General features: G+C 41.9%; 1 protein-coding gene across 5 annotated transcripts in view; it reads left to right on the top strand.

Annotated features, from left to right (window-relative positions):
* The window catches only part of LOC106565409 (diacylglycerol kinase alpha), a 31,985-nt gene that overhangs the window by 9,437 nt on the left and 2,383 nt on the right, over positions 1 to 20,165 (top strand). For 4 of the 5 annotated variants that reach the window (XM_014132512.2, XM_014132509.1, XM_014132508.1 and 1 more), the window contains exons 3-23: positions 181 to 257; positions 380 to 524; positions 2,313 to 2,387; positions 2,567 to 2,616; positions 2,737 to 2,811; positions 3,790 to 3,906; positions 4,475 to 4,592; positions 5,244 to 5,332; positions 5,571 to 5,681; positions 5,765 to 5,863; positions 6,065 to 6,142; positions 6,581 to 6,654; positions 6,741 to 6,815; positions 7,299 to 7,384; positions 7,484 to 7,573; positions 7,784 to 7,944; positions 11,425 to 11,489; positions 11,627 to 11,717; positions 16,916 to 17,102; positions 17,583 to 17,703; positions 17,800 to 17,860. In XM_014132512.2, the coding sequence (XP_013987987.1) occupies positions 181 to 257; positions 380 to 524; positions 2,313 to 2,387; positions 2,567 to 2,616; positions 2,737 to 2,811; positions 3,790 to 3,906; positions 4,475 to 4,592; positions 5,244 to 5,332; positions 5,571 to 5,681; positions 5,765 to 5,863; positions 6,065 to 6,142; positions 6,581 to 6,654; positions 6,741 to 6,815; positions 7,299 to 7,384; positions 7,484 to 7,573; positions 7,784 to 7,944; positions 11,425 to 11,489; positions 11,627 to 11,717; positions 16,916 to 17,102; positions 17,583 to 17,703; positions 17,800 to 17,860 (2,045 nt within the window). The remainder of the gene's footprint in view (positions 1 to 180; positions 258 to 379; positions 525 to 2,312; positions 2,388 to 2,566; positions 2,617 to 2,736; positions 2,812 to 3,789; positions 3,907 to 4,474; positions 4,593 to 5,243; positions 5,333 to 5,570; positions 5,682 to 5,764; positions 5,864 to 6,064; positions 6,143 to 6,580; positions 6,655 to 6,740; positions 6,816 to 7,298; positions 7,385 to 7,483; positions 7,574 to 7,783; positions 7,945 to 11,424; positions 11,490 to 11,626; positions 11,718 to 16,915; positions 17,103 to 17,582; positions 17,704 to 17,799; positions 17,861 to 20,165) is intronic. The other variant, XM_014132510.2, reaches the window with a different exon arrangement.

Below are 20,165 nucleotides of genomic sequence, written 5' to 3'. Positions count from 1 at the left end.
ATTACATATTCTGCTGGTGGTTTACGTACTGCATCTTTGGCCCTGTTGTAAATTGATTTTCAAAGGTATTGTTGCCAAAATGTATTTTATCTTTTAGACTTTTCTGCCTGTCCCATAGCTGGCTTCTCTTTATATGCTTGTATCCCCGTGTGTTGACTTTCAGTATTGTCCTCTATGCAGATGGCAGTCTGAGAGTGAAAGATGTGATGAAAGAGTTCCATGCAGGCGGGCGGTTGGTCCAGTACAGATTTGGAGAGGTGAGCTTCAAGAGGGGCCTTTCCAACCATGGCCCATCCTTCTGCTAGCACCCTATGTTGACTTGAGATTACACAACACAACCCTTGTTGTCTCTGATGTCCTGTTCTGTGTGGAATCTCAGCGCATCGATGCAGTTGGCTTCTCTTTGTTCCTCAAGACCTATCTGGAGGCGGATGACTTCCCTGCTGATTTCTGCCAACGCCTTTTCCACTACTTCCAGAATGCAGAGCGAGACGTTTATATGAGGAGCCCTCCACCCAAAGGGGGTGAGCCCCACCATCCCAACTCTTATATATTATTACTGTGTATGACATACAGTATAATATAATGTATATGATATGTCTTACTTATACCTTCAATATCCATCAATTGCTCTTAAAATGTGACCGCATTGATGTGAACATTCATGAGTTTACGATATGTTATACTTTGATGCATACTGTATTTGGCTCTCCGCTTGATTATGGGTCTAAGTTGATATGATACAGTACATTCGGAAAGTATTCAGACCCCTTGACTTTTTCCACATTTTGTTACGTTAGAGCCTTATTCAAACATTTATGAATTGTTTTTTTACTCATCAATCTACACACAATATCCCATAATGACAAAACAAAAACAGGTTTCTAGAAAGTAAAAAAACAAAAAAACTGAAATATTACATTTACATAAGTATTCAGACCCTTTACTCAGTACTTTTTTGAAGCATCTTTGGCAGCGATTACAGCCTTGAGTATTCTTGGGTGTGACGCTACAAGCTCGGCACTCCTGTATTTGGGGAGTTTCTCCAATTCTTCTCTGCAGATCCTCTCAAGCTCTGTCAGGATGGGCAGTGTCGCTGCACAGCTATTTTCAGGTCTCTCCAGAGATGTTTGACTGGGTTCAAGTCCCGGTTCTGGCTGAACCACTCATGGACATTCAGACACTTGTCCTGAAGCCACTCCTGCGTGTGATTAGGGTTGGCTGTGTGATTAGGGTTGTCCTATTGGAAGGTGAACCCCAGTCTGAGGTCCTGAGCGCTCTGGAGCAGGTTTTCATCAAGGATATCTCTGTACTTTGCTCAATTCATCTTTCCCTCGATCCTGACTAGTCTCCCAGTCCCTGCCGCTGAAAAACATCCCCATAGCATAATCCTGCCACCACCATGCTTCACCATAGGGACAGTGCCAGGTTTCCTCCAGACGTGACGCTTGGCATTCAGGCCAAAGAGTTCTATCTTGGTTTCATCAGACCAGAGAATCTCTTTTCTCATCGTCTGAGAGTCCTTTAGGTGCCTTTTGGCAAACTCCAAGCGGGCTGTCATTTGCCTTTTACTGAAGAGTGGCTTCCTTTTGGCTGCAGAGATGCTGCACAGATGGTTGTCCTTCTGGAGGTCCTCCCATCTCCACAGAGGAACTCTGGTGTTCTGTCAAAGTGGCCATCAGGTTATTGGTCACTTCCCTGACCAAGGCCCTTCTCCCCTGATTGCTCAGTTTGGCCGGGCAGCCTGCTCTAGGAAGAGTCTTGGTGGTTCCAAACTTCGTCCATTTAAGAATGATGGAGGCCACTGTGTTCTTAGGGACACTTTTTGGTACCCTTCCCCAGATCTGTGCCTCAAAACAATCCTGTCTCGGAGCTCTATGGACAATTCCTTCGACCTCATGGCTTGATTTTTGCTCTGACATGCACTGTCACCTGTGGGACCTTATATAGACAGGTATTGTGCCTTTCCAAATCATGTCCAATAATTTAATTTACCACAGGTGGACTCCAATCAAGTAGTAGAAACATCTCAAGGATGATCAATGGAAACAGGATGCAACGGAGCTCAATTTCGAGTCTCATAGCAAAGGGTCTGAATACTTATGTAAATAAGGTATCTATTTTAATTTTTTATACATTTGCAAAAAATCTAAACCTGTTTTCGCTTTGTCATTATGGGGTATTATGTGTAATCCATTTTAGAACAAGGCTGTAACGTAACAAAATGTGGAAAAAAGTCAAGGGTTCTGAATGCACTGTATATAAGTTCCAATTGCTAAACATCTGAATAAACTCCTGGTTTTGTCTCTCAGGTGGAGTGTACCTCAAAGATGTGTCTTGTTACTTCTCTGTGTTGGAGGAGGGACAGCCGCGAGACAAACTGGAATGTGAGTACTGAGTAGCCTACTGTCTTTTCACCAATGTAATTGTGTGTGATAGTTTGTATTCCATGATGGGTTGATCTTTTAGCTGCTTTCAATTGACCAGTGAGGAGAGATAAGGAGTGAGTGAAAACAAAAAGGATTTGTTATCGATTTACTCATTTCATGACCTGTTGTGCTTTCAGTTACTTTCAAACTTTACGACAAAGATGGCAACGGACTCCTGGACAGCTCAGTAAGTGACTGAAATGTACTTTCTGTATTATGAATACATTCTACTCTCAATTTACATCAAGGTGATGTAGTGAACCGTATGAGTTGTGAAAGAACAAACTGTGGTTTTACTCTCAATAAGGAAGTGGATCGGATCATCACCCAGATGATGCGTGCGGCAGATTACCTGGGTTGGGACGTGACAGAACTCAGACCGGTAAGACATCCACTTAAATGCTAGTCAACTATCCCTATGGGAATACTCGCTGGGTATTATATTCAAGCAAAACGTTCACCTGAGGGGTATACTACAAAGCGGGATCAAGGAGTTGGCCAGCTAACTTGACTAAATATTCCAAAATCATTTTTTTTTAAGATAATCTTGAAATGGGCATGGTCTAATTGACTCAACAACCAAAAAACGCATATCTTAGTTTAGCTTTCATAATGAATCAGAAAATCAACAGTTACTTCTGGTTGTTTATAATGATGGCTGGCTATAGCTTATTGATCCTGCTTTGTAGTATACCCCTCAGGGTTCAGAGAAGGGTAAACAACAGTGTTGATGTTGGAATTATTATGCCTTTCTTTTTGATTGACGGGGCAAACATTATTTTCATGGAAAGAATTAGACCACATTAATCTAAATACACACTCTCTCAAATTGTTTTGTCTCACCCCAGTAATCTAGTTAGTGGTCTTAATTGAATTGGGCCCAACGTCCCCACCCAGAACCCAGTTACAGTCCTTGTGCAAGTTTCTGGTTAGAGAGTTGTAGTGAATAGCGATGAGAGACTAATGTTAACAGTATTTAGGTACAACACTGCATGTTGCTTACACTTGACATTCCATCAATTCTAATTATCAAAAAAGAGATTACAGAGATTACAGAGATTATCAGATAAGAGATTGCATACTTAATATTTGTCAGGTTAGAGTTTGTTCTGCAAGTGAAATTCTATTTAATCTACAAAATGAAATCTGAGGTGATGTCCATACATGGAAATTAAGCTTCCAATGAATTAAGATAAGTGAGTCCAAAATTAGATAAATTGTAATTTGGTTTGAGGATGTTCTGGTTATAGAATTTGGTTCTATAGGGCTAACACCTGGCAGCAGCGCAGAGAGACTTGTATTGTGATTGGTCAGGAACCAGGATCAGTGGGAGTCTTAACTACTCCGATTGGTCCCTAAGGTGCTGAAGGACATGATGACGGCGATGGATGCTGACAGCAGTGGAGCGGTAACCCTGCAGGAGTGGATCCAGGGAGGGATGAACAACGTGCCCCTGTTGGTGCTTCTGGGACTCAAGGCAAGAAGCACTAACATCCAGACTCCGGCTCCTCTGGTTAACTCAATCAGTATACATGATTCAGCACATGACAATAGACTCCTTATGTCTAGAACATTTGCTATGAGCTGTATGGTTCAACTGCTATTTGCTATGAGCTGTATGGTACTGTACATCTCAATAAAGCGTTATTCAATTCCGTTCAGATGATACTTTTAAATGTCACCCCAAAGTTATGTCTTATCTTGTCCCTCCCTGTCTTATCCAAAAATCTATCTATTTACGGCCCTCAGACTTTGTTGGCAATACTGTATCAGAAATAAGTCTGCACACATACAAATGGTACTTGTTTGGATTGGCGTGCTGTTTACTTTACCATGCTGTTAATCGCTTCAGAGGCACAGCCACGGTGTCTCCCTTGCCATGAGTCTACAATGCAAGAGAGACTACCCTGCTGTTTACATTAGTTGTTAACAAAGACCCTGCCCCTCTTTTTCTTTTTCTCTCTCTCTCTCTCTCTCTCTCTCTCTCTCTCTCTCTCTCTCTCTCTCTCTCTCTCTCTCTCTCTCTCTCTCTCTCTCTCTCTCAGATGGCAGAGAGGGACGGGCAGCACATCTGGAGAATGAAGCACTTCAACAAGCCTGTGTACTGCAACGTGTGTCAGAGCATGCTGCTGGGCCTCAGGAAACAGGGCCTCTGCTGCATCTGTAATAGCTCTATGCCGTCACAAGGGGGAAACCTCTGTCTCATATTCATAGATATACTTAGACCGAAGTTCTGAGTGTCTGAGTAGAGAGTGTAGTTCTGTTGTCACTGACTGAAGTGTGGTCCTTGAGAGCTACAGTGTACAGGCCTTAGGGCATACATGCTTTTGTCCCAGCCCAACAACTGACACACTTGATTCAACTAATCAAGTTCTGTATGAATAGTTGATTCTGGTGTGTTAGTGCTGGGTTAGAATAAAAGCCTGCACATCCTATAGCTCTGCTGGACCAGGGTTAGTGACCACTGCTGTAGTTCTTTATTCCCCATTGGTTCCCTGATTGCTACACAGATCTGTACCATATGCTACTCAAACCTAAGCCTAGTAGGGAAACAATCTTTTTGACTTTTCATTAAAATAGTCAATTTATTATTTATACATTAAACAAGTTCAGCTTCCCTCACCATGCACTCACACTGCCCACCCTCATTTTTCATGATAGACAGGTTGAGTGCAGATCATTTAGTAGTTAATCCATTATCTTGCCTATGGAAGAGAGTTGCACATTGTTGATACTGCGAACTACATGCAAAAACACAATAACATTTTCAAAGAGAAATGCTTAACAGTGGCCTTGTTCTTCTCTCCCCCTCAGTGTGCAAGTACACTGTCCATGGTCACTGTGCCAACAAGAACCCTGGTCCATGTGCCTGCACCTTTGTTAAATCCAAAAAACAGATTGGGGTGAGCCTTAATAGAGTTCTGTTTCACATTTCATACCAGAATCATGATTTTTAGACCTGAATAACAGTAAGTTTCATATCATTTTGATTCATCTGCACACCTGATCATAGTCATGTCCTTTTCAAGAGTGTGTATGCAGTCAGCAAAATGGAAAACATAAAAGCCTTCACATCTTGCCCCGGTGGCTATAGTGTTCATATGTGTTTGTGGATGTTGTCCCTCTGTCTGTCTGCTCCAGATTCCAGCTCACGGCTGGGTCAGTGCTGACTGTGACTCCAGTAAGTGTCACTTCTGCAACAAGAAGATCAAGACCCTGGCAGGGAAACATTGCGTGTGGTGCCAACAGATGGTAAGTGTGTGTGCGTTTACGTTCTTGGCTGTATGTGTACACATATGCTGCCACTAGTCTTTACAATGAATGTCTCGTTTTAGCGCCATGACGACTGTGTCAACTTCGGGTCATCATCGTGCGACTGCGGGTTGCTACGAGACCACATTCTGCCACCGTGGGCCATATACTCATCCTCCAAGGTCAGCCATTGAACCCACGACAAGCCCATGACTCCATTCCATAAGAGTTGCAAATGAAGCCACACTGTTTATAGCCATTCAGGCTATGCTTCAGCTAAAAGCAAAAAATGTTGGCAGATTTTTTTGTCATCCAATAATACTACAGTATGTGTCAAATATGTATATCCCTTGCTATGCTCCTAACCCTCTCTGTTTCTGAAGAAGGATGAAGAAGGAAGGAGTAGTTCCATGGAGGACACTAACCTGGAGGACATCACCCCAGACGGGCACATTCTGCAGGTAGGGTCCTCTTAGTTCCACTGACAGGGACACCGTACCATCTACTTCACACACACTACTGGCCCTATCCCAGGGCTGCCCAACCCTCTTCCCGGGGGTCTACCGTCCTGTGGGTTTTCAGTCCAACCCTAATTTAACACACCTGATTCTACTTATTAGCTGCTTAACAAGACCTTAACTAGCTGAATCAGATACATTAAATTAGGGTTGGACTGAAAACCTTCAGGACAGTAGATCTCCAGGAAGAGGGTTGTCAGCCCTGCCCTAGCCATTAGCATGTGCTTTAACACAAATGTGTGAAAGCCAGTAATGCATTTTTATTTGCTATGGATCTGCTTCTGTCACTCTTATAGACTGCAATTGTATTGTGCTGGCTGCTGCATGGCATGCACACCAGTGTTTGGGGAATTAACACGTTAATCTTATCTCTCTCTGCAGATTGCTCCTATTCCAGACACCCACCCTCTCCTGGTGTTTGTGAACCCAAAGAGTGGAGGGAAGCAGGGGGAGAGGTAAGGGCAGATCAGGACAGGCATCATAAAACATTTCCTAGCCTGCACTAATGTACTCCTGTGAGTGACTGTTATGTATTTTTCAGAGTGCTGAGGAAGTTTCAGTATCTACTGAACCCACGGCAGGTCTACAACCTCTCCAATGGAGGCCCTGGACCAGGGTAACTACACGTGCAGTTTGATCAGGGGTGGGAGGTGGGAAGGTAGACTGTTTGTGGACTGTTATGTTATTGTTATGACAGCATTATGTTTCCCTTATGACAGTGGGTATATGGTTTCTTAATCCTTTTTTATGGGATATTATATTCATTGGTATTATAAACTGGGTGGGTCGAGCCCTGAATGCTGATTGGCTGACAGCCATGGTATATCAGACCGTATACCACATGTATGACAAAACATGTATTTTTACTGCTCTAATTACTTTGGTAACCAGTTTATAATAGCAATAAGCCACCTCGGGGATTTGTGGTATATGGCCAATATACCACACCCCCTCAGGCCTTATTGCTTAATTATAGTATGCTTTTTCTCTATGTGGCTTGGGAAAGGTCACTAAAAGTACTTTGTGACAACTGATGATGTAAAAAAGGGGCTGTATAAATACTTTTGGTTGATTTAATGTGTATGTGTATCCATATCAGACTGCACTTCTTTCGGAACCTTCATGACTACAGGATCCTGGTGTGTGGTGGAGACGGCACAGTCGGCTGGATTCTAGATGCTATAGGTGTGGGTTGCTTCCTGTCCCCTCAGAGGTTCATGAGCAGTAGTCAAGGTCTCTGGGGTTCTCTAAAGCTGAACAATGGCTGCCTCTGTGTGTTCTCAGACAAAGCTGACCTACCGGTGCGTCCCCCAGTGGCGGTCCTGCCACTTGGCACAGGGAACGACCTTGCTCGCTGCCTCCACTGGGGAGGAGGTAAGGGCTGTGTTTAACATAATGGTGTGTGTGTCCTAAATTGCACCCTATTTTCTATGTAGTGCACTACTTTTGACCAGGGCCCATAGGGAATACCCTGCTATTTAGAATGCATCCCATGGCTTTGGTTAAAAGGAAAGTACCCCAAAATAAACGGTAGTCATGTGTTTCTCTTGTGTAAACCCTCTGTGTCCATGGAAACCTCTGCAGGTTACGAGGGCACAGATCTCAGAGAGATTCTGAAGGAGGTCGAGGAGAGCTCGTTGGTTCCTATGGACCGCTGGAGTGTGCAGGTGATTTCAGAGGACCCCCAGGAGATAGGAGACCCTGTGCCCAACGAGATCATCAATAACTACTTCTCTATTGGCGTGGTGAGTGACGACCTTGGGGTCATAGAGCCTGCTGATTGGATAATGTACAGACTCCAACAGTCAATCACCTGTGTTTCTCTTAACTGCCTTATCCTGCCTGTCAGTTTTGGTAGTTTGTTTGCAGCAATAAGAAGACATGAGCACACTGGTAAGACAAATCACAATCACAGTGACATCTGTGAGTGATGTAGCTTCAGTGCCTTCGGAAAGTATTCAGACCCCTTGACTTTTTCCACATTTTGTTAGGTTATAGCCTTATTCTAAAATGTATTAAATTGTTTTTTTCCCCTCAATCTACACACAATGCCCAATAATGACTAAGCAAAAACAGGTTTTTAGATATTTTTGCTTATTAAAAATGAACTGAAATATCACATTAATTACGTAAGTATTCAGACCCTTTACTCAGTACTTTGTTGAAGCACCTTTGGCAGCGATTACACCCTCAATTCTTCTTGGGTATGACGCTACAAGCTTGGCACACCTGTATTTGGGGAGTTTCTCCCATTCTTCTGTGCAGACCCTCTCAAGCTGTCAGGTTAGATGGGGAGCGTCGCTGCACAGCTATTTTCAGGTCTCTCCAGACCTGAAAATAGGCTCTGGCTGGGCCACTCAAGGACATTCAGAGACTTGTCCCGAAGCCACTCCTGCATTGTCTTAGCTGTGTGCTTATGGTCGTTGTCCTGTTGGAAGGTGAACTTTTGCCCCAGTCTGAGGTCCTGAGCGCTCTTGAGCAGGTTTTCATCAAGGATCTCTCTCTACTTTGCTCTGTTCATCTTTGCCTCGATCCTGACTAGTCTCCCAGCACCTGCCACTGAAAAACATCCCCACAGTATGATGCTGCCACCACCATGCTTCACCGTAGGGATGGTGCCATGTTTCCTCCAGACGTGACACTTGGCATTCAGGCCGAAGAGTTGAATCTTGGTTTCATCAGATCAGAGAATCATGTTTCTCATGGTCTGAGAGTCTTTAGGTGCCTTTTGGCAAACTCCAAGCGGGCTGTCATGTGCCTTTTACTGAGGAGTGGCTTCCGTCTGTCCACTCTACATGAAGGCCTGATTGGTGGAGTACTGCAGAGAAGGTTCTCCCATCTCCACAGAGGAACTCTAGAGCTCTTGTCAGAGTGACCATCGGGTTCTTGGTCACCTCCCTGACCAAGGCCCTTCTCCCCTGATTGCTCAGTTTGGCCGGGCGGCCTGCTCTAGGAAGAGTCTTGGTGGTTCCAAACTTTTTCAATTTAAGGATGATGGAGGCCACTGTGTTCTTGGGGACCTTCAACGCTGAAGACAATTTTTGGTACCCTTCCCCAGATCTGTGCCTCGACACAATCCTGTCTCGGAGCTCTACGGACAATTCCTTAGACCTCATTGCTTGTTTTTTGCACTAACATATACTGTCAACTGTGGGACCTTATATAGACAAATCATGTCCAATCCATTGAATTTACCCCAGGTGGACTCCAATCAAGTTGTAGAAACATCTCTAGGATGATCAATGGAAACAGGATGAACCAGAGCTCAATTTCAAGTCTCATAGCAAAGGTTCTGAATACAGTTGAAGTCTGAAGTTTACATACACTTAGGTTGGAGTTTTTCAACCACTCCACACATTTCTTATTAACAAACTACAGTTTTGGCAAGTCGATTAGGACATCTACTTTGTGCATGACACAAGTAATCTTTCCAACAATTGTTTACAGACAGATTATTTCAATTATAATTCACTGTATCACAATTCCAGTGGGTCGGAAGTTTACATACACTAAGTTGACTGTGCCTTTAAACAGCTTGGAAAATTCCAGAAAATTATGTCATGGCTTTTGAAGTTTCTGATAGGTTAATTGACATCATTTGAGTCAATTGGAGGTGTACCTGTGGATGTATTTCAAGGCCTACCTTCAAACTCAGTGCCTCATTGCTTGACATCATGGGAAAATCAAAAGAAATCAGCCAAGACCTCAGAAAAAAAATTGTAGACCTCCACAAGTCTGGTTCAACCTTGGGAGCAATTTCCAAACGCCTGAAGGTACCACGTTCATCTGTACAAACAATAGTACGCCAGTATAAACACCATGGGACCACGCAGCCGTCATACCACTCAGGAAGGAGATGCGTTCTGTCTCCTAGAAATGAACATATTTGGTGCGAAAAGTGCAAATCAATCCCAGAACAACAGCAAAGGACCTTGTGAAGATGCTGGAAGAAACAGGTACAAATGTATCTATATCCACAGTAAAACGAGTCCTATATCAACATAACCTGAAAGGCCGCTCAGCAAGGAAGAAGGCACTGCTCCAAAACCGCCATAAAAAACCCGACTACGGTTTGCAACTGCACATGGGGAAAAAGATCGTACTTTTTGGAGAAATGTCCTGGTCTGATGAAACAAAATAGAACTGTTTGGCCATAATGACCATCGTTATGTTTGGAGGAAAAGGGGGGAGGCTTGCAAGCCAAAGAACACCAATCCAACCGTGAAGCACGGGGGTGGCAGTATCATTGTGGGGGTGCTTTGCTGCAAGAGGGACTGGTGCACTTCACAAAATAGATGGCATCATGAGGTAGGAAAATTATGTGGATATATTGATGCAACATCTCAAGACATCAGCCAGGAAGTTAAACCTTGGCCGCAAATGGGTCTTCCAAATGGACAATGACCCCAAGCATAATTCCAAAGTTGTGGCAAAATGGCTTAAGGACAACAAAGTCAAGGTATTGGAGTGGCCATCACAAAGCCCTGACCTCAATCCCATAGAACATTTGTGGGCAGAACTGAAAAAGCTTGTGCGAGCAAGGAGGCCTACAAACCTGACTCAGTTACACCAGCTCTGTCAGGAGGAATGGGCCAAAATTCACCCAACCTATTGTGGGAAGCTTGTGGAAGGCTAACTGAAATGTTTGACCCAAGTTAAACGATTTAAAGGCAATGCAACCAAATACTAATTGAGTGTATGTAAACTTCTGACCCACTGGGAATGCGATGAAAGAAATAATAGCTGAAATTAATCATTCTCTCTACTATTATTCTGACATTTCACATTCTTAAAATAAAGTAGTGATCCTAACTGACCTTAAACAGGGAATTTTACTAGGATTAAATGTCAGGAATTGTGAAAAACTGAGTTTAAATGTTTTTGGCTAAGGTGTATTTAAACTTCCGACTTCAACTGTACGTATGTAAATAAGGTATCTGTTTTAAATATAAAACAAATGTTTTGCTTTGTCATTATGGGATATTGTGTGTAGATTGCTGCAATTTGTATTTTATTTAATCCATTTTAGAATAAGGCTGTAACAACAAAATGTGTCAAAAGTCAAAGGGTCTGTCTGAATCCTTTCCGAAGGCACTGTATGTGATTGTGATTTTTCTTGTCATTGTGCTCTTGTTTTCTTATTGTTACAAATTGCCCTTTTGTGGTGATAAAGATTTATTTAATTTATTGAACACATGTAAATGCTACTATGGGTTAATTGACAGGATGCCTCCATTGCACACCGCTTTCACTCCATGAGGGAGAAGCACCCTCAGAAGTTCAACAGCAGGTGAGAGTGACTGAAAGGTCAAGGATCAAACAAAGAGTGTTGAGTGCATAGAGTGAAAAATCTGTTATGGCTGGGTGTGATTTTGTTTATCTCTGAGCACTGACCCAAAACAATGTGCTTTTTGTTTTCTCTGTAAGGATGAAGAACAAACTGTGGTATTTTGAGTTTGCCACCTCTGAGACCATCTCCGCCTCCTGCAAGAAGCTAAAGGAGTGTCTCAGCATTGAGGTGAACACTGAAGAGTCTTGAATCCTAGTCATTTTAGTTTGTGGTTAAATGGATCTTACCATAGTTTAAGTGTACAGTGTTGTGAAAAAGTATTTGCCCCTTTCTGATTTTCTCTACTTTTGCATATTTTTTTTATACTGAATGTTATCAGATCTTCAACCAGAACCTAATATTAGATAAAGGGAACCTGAGTCAAGAAATAACACAGTTCATATTTCATAAACAATTTATGTAAAACCCAATGCCCTTGTGTAAAAAAGTAATTGCCCCCTTACACTCAATAACTGGTTGTGCCACCTTTAACTTTAAATTTGTTTATTTTTAGCCATTTTCATGTAGACTTGATTGTGTGTTTTGGATCATTGTCTTGTTGCATGACCCAACTGCACTTTGGCTCACAAACGGATGGCCTGACATTCTCCTGTAGAATTCTCTGATACAGAGAAGAATTCATGGTTCCTTCCATTAATGAGGTTCTTACTATGGAATGCAGTGTTTGGTTTTCGCCAGGCATAATGGGACCCATGTCCACTTGCGACTTTATCATGTAAAACTTGGTGGGGCAAATTCAACTTTTTTTTTTTTATGATGCATGCCAGCAAAGCCACGGCACAAAACAAAACTAAACAATACATTAATTCCACTATATTGGCGACAAAGGTTACCCACAAACTGTTAGGCCCTACATAAAGTCATCCCAACAGCAGAGCTTTCTTTTCAGCACCATGGAGTGAATCCTTACCACCGCTACACCTGGCTATCAGTGGAGCTTTGTCTGGCAGCGAAACAGTTCATTCAGCCTCATTTACTGCCTTTTTAAAAAACATAACTGAAATGGCTGACTTGCTTAAACAAATGTGGTTTCTACTGACAATGAGCGCATAAGAGGCAATCCGTAATTTCGATTAAGACATTAATGAGCGAGCTAGGACGGACGTAGTCAATATAACTATTTGTTCAGCACTTGAAATGTACAGCGACAGAATTCAGCACATGGGCCGTTCTTACTGTATTGTCTATGTACACCAAGTCCGAACCGAAGGATAAATAAATGGGGAATATAAGCAGACAATGAAAGCTCATACAATATTCAATGATTACATTTCTCTAAAACAGTCTATAGGCTACATGTGGACTACCAAGTTAGAACAGCAGGCGAAATTAAGAGGGGTAAATGAACCAAATTATTAGGGTGATGCACATGAGCTACTAACATCTTACTACACAACATACACTTAGTATTACTTTCTTAGCTACAGTATACATATCTCCCTGGCATATTACATAATTTATGCAGCAGCATACAATACATTTTTGGACTCACATTGTTGTGCTGTGCTCACTTGAACAGGAAGGTGGCGTGGCAGTCCTTGTGGGTAAATTTTGTCATCAAACTTTGTCATCAATGTCTGGCATTCTCTGGATTTATGGTGCTTTGAAGATAACTGGGAACTCAAAAAAATAAAACAAGGTTGAATCATGACGTCAGTGATCTTCAGGTCGGAGCTCTAGAAAGAGGCCCGGGTTCCCGACTTGGAATTCCGAGTTGGATGACCGTTCAAACCGTATTTTCCCAGTCGGCACAATTTTTTTTCCAGTTTCCAGTTGACTTGAACTCACTGAAGTATGAGATTTCCGAGTTTCCAGTTGTTTTGAACGCGTCAGAATTCATGCTGGATTGACAACATGGCCAATGTATTCAACCTTTTCTGGCACATGGTGTTGATTGTGAAAGTTTATCCTTTTTAAGCTTGGAAAAGAGACCCTTAAACCCAGACTTGGACCACACACCCTCTCCACTGAATAGCAGGCTAGTGATTGCTTTGCAACGCTTGCAGTTAGACACTGATTCCTGAATTTGCGATTTCCAACTTGTTGTGTAATGTTTATGGCCGATGTGTTTTATCTTCAAATGACAGGTATTGAAAAGGATTTGCCAGTAGACTGTCGACTTGATTAATGATGATGACTGCTTGTCTAGCTAAGATTTTGAAAGTATGATGTTGACATGATCAGTCCAATCAAAGCTACGGTAGATATAACGTGATTTGACGTCATTTTATCTGTGGCCAATGACCTTGAGCCTTCTTGGATGGGTACGTCTAATGTAAATCTATGGCAGCACCCAAGGGACTTTAATTTTCGAGCTCTCCCTGTAGATTTAGCGGTGACATAGTGTCCCCATGAGTGACAGAACACTGAGCCAATCACGGCGCAACTAACTACAGAACATTACTACCCCCTTAGGTCTGTATTTCCCACTGGCTGTATTTCCCATTTTTACTATTTTCTACATTGTAGAATAATAGTGAAGACATCAAAACTATGAAATAACACATATGGAATCATGTAGTAACCAAAAAAGTGTTAAATAAATCAAAATATATTTTAGATTTGAGATTCTTCAAAGTAGCCACCTTTTGCCTTGATGACAGCTTTGCACACGCTTGGCATTCTCTCAACCAGCTTCATGAGGTAGTCACCTGGAATGCATTTCAATTAACAGTTGTGCCTTGTTAAAAGTTAATTGGTGGAATTTCTTTCCTTCTTAATGCGTTTGAGCCAATCAGTTTGTGACAAAGTAGGGGTGGTATACAGAAGATGAGCAAAGAGAAATGACAGTCCATCATTACTTTAAGACATGGAGGTCAGTCAATCCGGAAAATTTTAAGAACTTTGAAAGTTTCTTCAAGTGCAGTTGCAAAAACCATCAAGCACTATGATGAAACTGGCTCTCATGAGAACCGCCACAGGAAAGAAAGACCCAGAGTTACCTCTGTTGCAGAGGATAAGTTCATTAGAATTAGCACTTCAGAAATTGCAGCCCAAATAAAGGCTTCAGAGTTCAAGTAACAGACACATCTCAACATCAACTTTTCAGAGAAGATTGCATGAATCAGGCCTTCATGATCACATTGCTGCAAAGAAACCACTACTAAAGGACACCAATAAGAAGAAGAAACTTGCTTGGCCCGTCATTTGAATCATGTAGTAACCAAAAAAGTATTAAACAAGATTCTTCAAAGTAACCACCCTTTGCCTCGATGACAGCTTTGCACACTCTTGGCATTATCTCAAATACATTTTTATTTGTAACATGCCGAATACAACTGGTGTAGACCTTACAGTGAAATGCTTACTTACAAGCCCTTCACCAACAATGCAATTTTAAGAAAAATAAGTGTTAAGTAAAAAATAGATAAATAAAAAATAAACTTAACAAATAATTAAAGAGCAGCAGTAAATTAACAATAGCAAGGCTATATACAGGGGGTACCGGTACAGAGTCAATGTGCGGGGGCACTGGTTAGTAGGTAGAGTTAAAGTGACTGTGCATAGATAATAAACAGAGTAGCAGCAGCATAAAAGAGGGGGGCAATGCAAATAGTCTGGGTAGCCATTTGATTAGCTGTTCAGGAGTCTTATGGCTTGGGGGTAGAAGCTGTTAAGAAGTCTTGTGGACCTCAACCAGCTTCATGAGGAATGCTTTTCCAACAGTCTAAACACTTGTTGGCTGCTTTTCCTTTACTCTTCAGTCCAACTCATCCCAAACCATCTCAATTGGGTTGAGGCTGGGTGATTGTGGAGGCCAGGTCATCTGATGCAGCACTCCATCACTCTCCTTGGTCAAATAGCCCTTACACACCTGGAGGTGTGTTTTGGGTCATTGTCCTGTTGAAAAACAAATGCTTGTCCCACAAAGCGCCAACCAGATGGGATGACGTATCACTTCAGAATGCTGTGGTAGGCATGCTGGTCAAGTCTGCCTTGAATTCTAAATACATCACTGACAGTTGCACCAGCAAAGCACCCCCACACCACCTCCTCCATGCTTCACGGTGGGAACCACACATGCAGAGATCATTCGTTCACCTCACCAACCAAACACTGCATTCCACAGTAAGAGCCTCATACCATCAGTCAAGCATGGTGGTGGTAGTGTGATGGTTTGGGGACCTGGAATACTTGCCTTAATAGACAGAACCATTAATTCTGCTCTGTATCAGAGAATCCTACAGGAGAATGTCAGGCCATCCGTCTGTAAGCTGAAGCTGAAGTGCAGCTGAGTTATGTAGCAAAACAATGATCCAAAACACACAATCAAGTCAACATGAAAATGGCTAAAAAGCAACAAATTTGAAGTTTTGGAATGGTCTAGTCAAAGTCCAGACCTAATGCCAATTGAGATTTTGTGGCAGGACTTGAAACGAGCAATTCATGCTTGAAAACCCACAAATGTCGCTGAGTTAAACCAGTTCTGCATGCAAAAGTGGGCCAAAATACCTCCACAGCGGCGTGAGAAACTGATCAACAACAACAGGAAGCATTTGGTTGCAGTCATTGCAGCTAAAGGTGGCACAGCCAGATATTGGCTGCATTTCAAACTCAAAGTAGACAGACCTCGGCCCTAAACCCTGAGCCCTATGCTCTTGGGGGAATCCCCGCGGCCATATTTGTAAATAAGTTAGAAATTGTGCTACTAATGCACAAATACGTCTCATAAAAATGTTTAGTTAGTTTTTGGAAATTGTATAAATAAATGTTTTTCCTTCTTCAGAAGTAGCTAGGCAGGCTAACGTTAGTTAGCTAATTATTTTGCTAGCTATCATACACTAGGCGTATATTAATAATTATATAGTTAATATAAGTAGACATGTAATCATAGTTGACTGTAGCACATATAAAGCACCGGTAAGCTACCGGTGGCTGAAAACACAATCATCGCGGGATGAACGAGTGACGAATTTCCGAGCAAGCACGGTCCATTGAAAAATCATTCCTTCCTCCCTCACCCCTTGCCCTGCAAGTGTATACTCGTCAGACATCATGATACGTCATCAGAAGTGTCCACTTAATTTGAGGGCTGAGGGGATAGGGTGTGTCTTTTAAGTGTTTGGAATGCAGCCATGATTGTAAGGGGGCAATTACTTTTTCACACAGGGAAATTGGGTGTTGCATAACTTTCTTAGTTAAATAAAATAAGTATACATTTTTGTAGTTATTTGTGAACTCAGGTGCCTTTTAATATTAGGTTTTGGTTGAATATCTGATAACATTCTGTATCAAAATATGCAAAAATAGAGAAAATCAGAAAGGGGGCAAATGCTTTTTCCTGGCACTGTAGATAGTCTTAGCAATAATTAATTTAGTCTCTTTACCCGTTTGTGACCGTGTCTGTCTGTCCGTCTATCTCTCAGTGCTGTGGGACACCCCTGGACCTGAGCGGTCACTCTCTGGAGGGCCTTGCAGTCATCAACATACCCAGCATGCACGGCGGCTCCAACCTGTGGGGTGAGGCTAAGAAGGCAGACAGAGACAATATGTCAGAAGAGAGGTCGCCTGAGGTCGTCACTGACCACGACGTTCTGAAAATGAGCTCACAAGGTACTTTAGGGCATGCTTATCTCATACATTGTTGGAGGTTTATTTTGTTGCCTAGTGATATCAATGTTTACTGTAGCATTGTATGTAATATTGTCACTTTTCCCCTTACACAGCCCGTATGGTCTTATTTTTGGAGGGCGGCAGGTAGCCTAGTGGTTAGAGTGTTGGGCCATTAACAAAAAGGTCGCAAGTTCGAATACTTGACAAGGTGAAAAATCTGTTGATCTGCCCTTGAGCAAGGCACTGAACCCTATTTGCTCCAGAGTCGCCGTTGATAATGGCAGACTCTGGCCATGACCCCACTCTCCACATACGTATTAATACACACGTGTACATGCAAAAAATAGGACCAATATAAGCACCCACCAAATTATTATGATATAATTTGTATTACAGTAGTTAAGTCACTATGTATGAGAATGAATGTCTGCTTAATGAGCTATTGACAATATATTTTCCTGTTTTCTTTCCCCCCCACAGACCTAAGTGACAAGCGGATTGAGGTGGTGGGGTTGGAGGGTGCGATTGAGATGGGTCAGATCTATTCTGGGCTGAAGAGGGCTGGACACAGACTGGCTCAAACATCACAGATCACTATCAGGTAGACTTAATACAGGCTCTATACACAATTCTTCAGGTGTTATGCCTTTTTAACTTTTGGTATTAAAACGTATCTCTATCTCGTTGCCTTCCTCAGGACACATAAAGCCTTGCCTATGCAGATTGATGGTGAGCCCTGGATGCAGCCTCCCTGCACTGTAAGTGTTGTTAATATACCCCTTAAGTGAGTTTGGCCATGGGATCTCTATGACCAATTGAATTAGAAAGTGTGACAACTGGAGGAACATTTATTCTAAAATAAACATTGTTGATGTCCTTATGTTGGCTTGTTAGTTTTAGCAGTGGGCCAAGTCGCTTGACTCTATTTTGTTTCAGAAATACAATGTGATGTACTGGAGATCAGCATTTCCCAACCCTTACCAGACCAGACACATTTTTTTCTAGCCCTCCACTGACACACCAGACAACTAATCAAGGTCTTGGTGATTCATTAATTCAGCGATTCTTGAAAGACGGACCAATCTCAAATATTCACAAATATTTGTCTTAATATTAACACAAATGTGAAATATATACAGTTGAAGTCTGAAGTTTACATACACTTAGGTTGGAGTCATTAACTCGTTTTTCAACCACTCCACACATTTATTGTTAACAAACTATAGTTTTGGCTAGTCAATAAGGACATCTACTTTGTGCATGACACAAGTAATTTTTCCAACAATTGTTTACAGACAGATTATTTCAATTATAATTCACTGTATCACAATTCCAGTGGGTCAGAAGTTTACATACACTAAGTTGACTGGCCTTTAAACAGCTTGGAAAATTCCAGAAAATGAGGTCATGGCTTTAGAAGCTTCTGATAGGCTAATTGACATAATTTGAGTCAATTGGTGGTGTACCTGTGGATGTATTTCAAGGCCTACCTTCAAACTCAGTGCCTCTTTGCTTGACATCATGGGAAAATCAAAAGAAATCAGCTAAGACCTCAGAAAACAATTGTAGACCTCCACAAGTCTGGTTCATCCTTGGGAGCAATTTCCAAACGCCTGAAGGTACCACGTTCATCTGTACAAACAATAGTATGCCAGTATAAACACCATGGGACCACGCAGCCGTCATACCACTCAGGAAGGAGATGCGTTCTGTCTCCTAGAAATGAACATATTTGGTGCGAAAAGTGCAAATCAATCCCAGAACAACAGCAAAGGACCTTGTGAAGATGCTGGAGGAAACGGGTACAAAAGTATTTATTTCCACAGTAAACCAAGTCCTATATCGACATAACCTGAAAGGCTGCTCAGCAAGGAAGAAGCCACTGCTCCAAAACCGCCATAAAAAAAGCCAGACTACGGTTTGCAGCTACATATGGGGACAAAGATTGTACTAATTGGAGAAATGTCCTCTGGTCTGATGAAACAAAAATAGAACTGTTTGGCCATAATGACCATCGTTATGTTTGGAGGAAAAAGGGGGAGGCTTGCAAGCCAAAGAACACCATCCCAACCGTGAAGCACGGGGGTGGCAGCATCATTGTGGGGGTGCTTTGCTGCAGGAAAGACTGGTGCACTTCACAAAATAGATGGCATCACGAGGAAGGGAAATGATGTGGATATATTGAAGCAACATCTCAAGACATCAGTCAGGAAGTTAAAGCTTGGTTGCAAATGGGTCTTCCAAATGGACGTTGACCCCAAGCATACTTCCAAAGTTGTGGCAAAATGGCTTAAGGACAACAAAGTCAAGGTATTGGAGTGGCCATCACAAAGCCCTGACCTCAATCCAATAGAACATGTGTGGGCAGAACTGAAAAAGCTTGTGCGAGCAAGGAGGCCTACAAACCTGACTCAGTTACACCAGCTCTGTTAGGAGGAATGGGCCAAAATTCACCCAACTTATTGTGGGAAGCTTGTGGAAGGCTACCCAAAGTGTTTGACCCAAGTTAAACAATTTAAAGGCAATGCTACCAAATACTAATTGAGTGTATGTAAACCTCTGACCCACTGGGAATGTGATGAAAGAAATAAAAGCTGAAATAAATCATTCTCTCTACTATTATTCTGACATTTCACATTCTTAAAATAAAGTGGTGATCCTAACTGACCTAAGACAGGGAATTTTTACTAGGATTAAATGTCTGGAATTGTGAAAAACTGAGTTTAATGTATTTGGCTAAGGTGTATGTAAACTTCTGACTTCAACTGTATATATTTTGATAGACCAAAGTATCACCTATCACACCATGTAAAGGAACAACATCCTAATTCTTCCAAAAAATATCCATAAAATGCAACTAAATGGATTTATGTCAACTCCGTTTGATGCTATAAAAGGCTTTTAATTTTTATATAGTTCAACAAGTGTTTGAAGGCCTTGATTTGTTTAATTCTAACAGATTATTCAAATGTTTAGTACAACTCTCCAAACTTACTTTTGTTTCATTTTATACCACTATATTATGCTCCAGAGCTAATTTCGTTAGCATTTTGGCATGTTTTT

This window comes from Salmo salar, chromosome ssa12 (assembly GCF_905237065.1).
Source record: "Salmo salar chromosome ssa12, Ssal_v3.1, whole genome shotgun sequence".
Classification (NCBI taxonomy): domain Eukaryota; kingdom Metazoa; phylum Chordata; class Actinopteri; order Salmoniformes; family Salmonidae; genus Salmo; species Salmo salar.
This window is presented reverse-complemented; position numbering and strand designations above follow the sequence as displayed.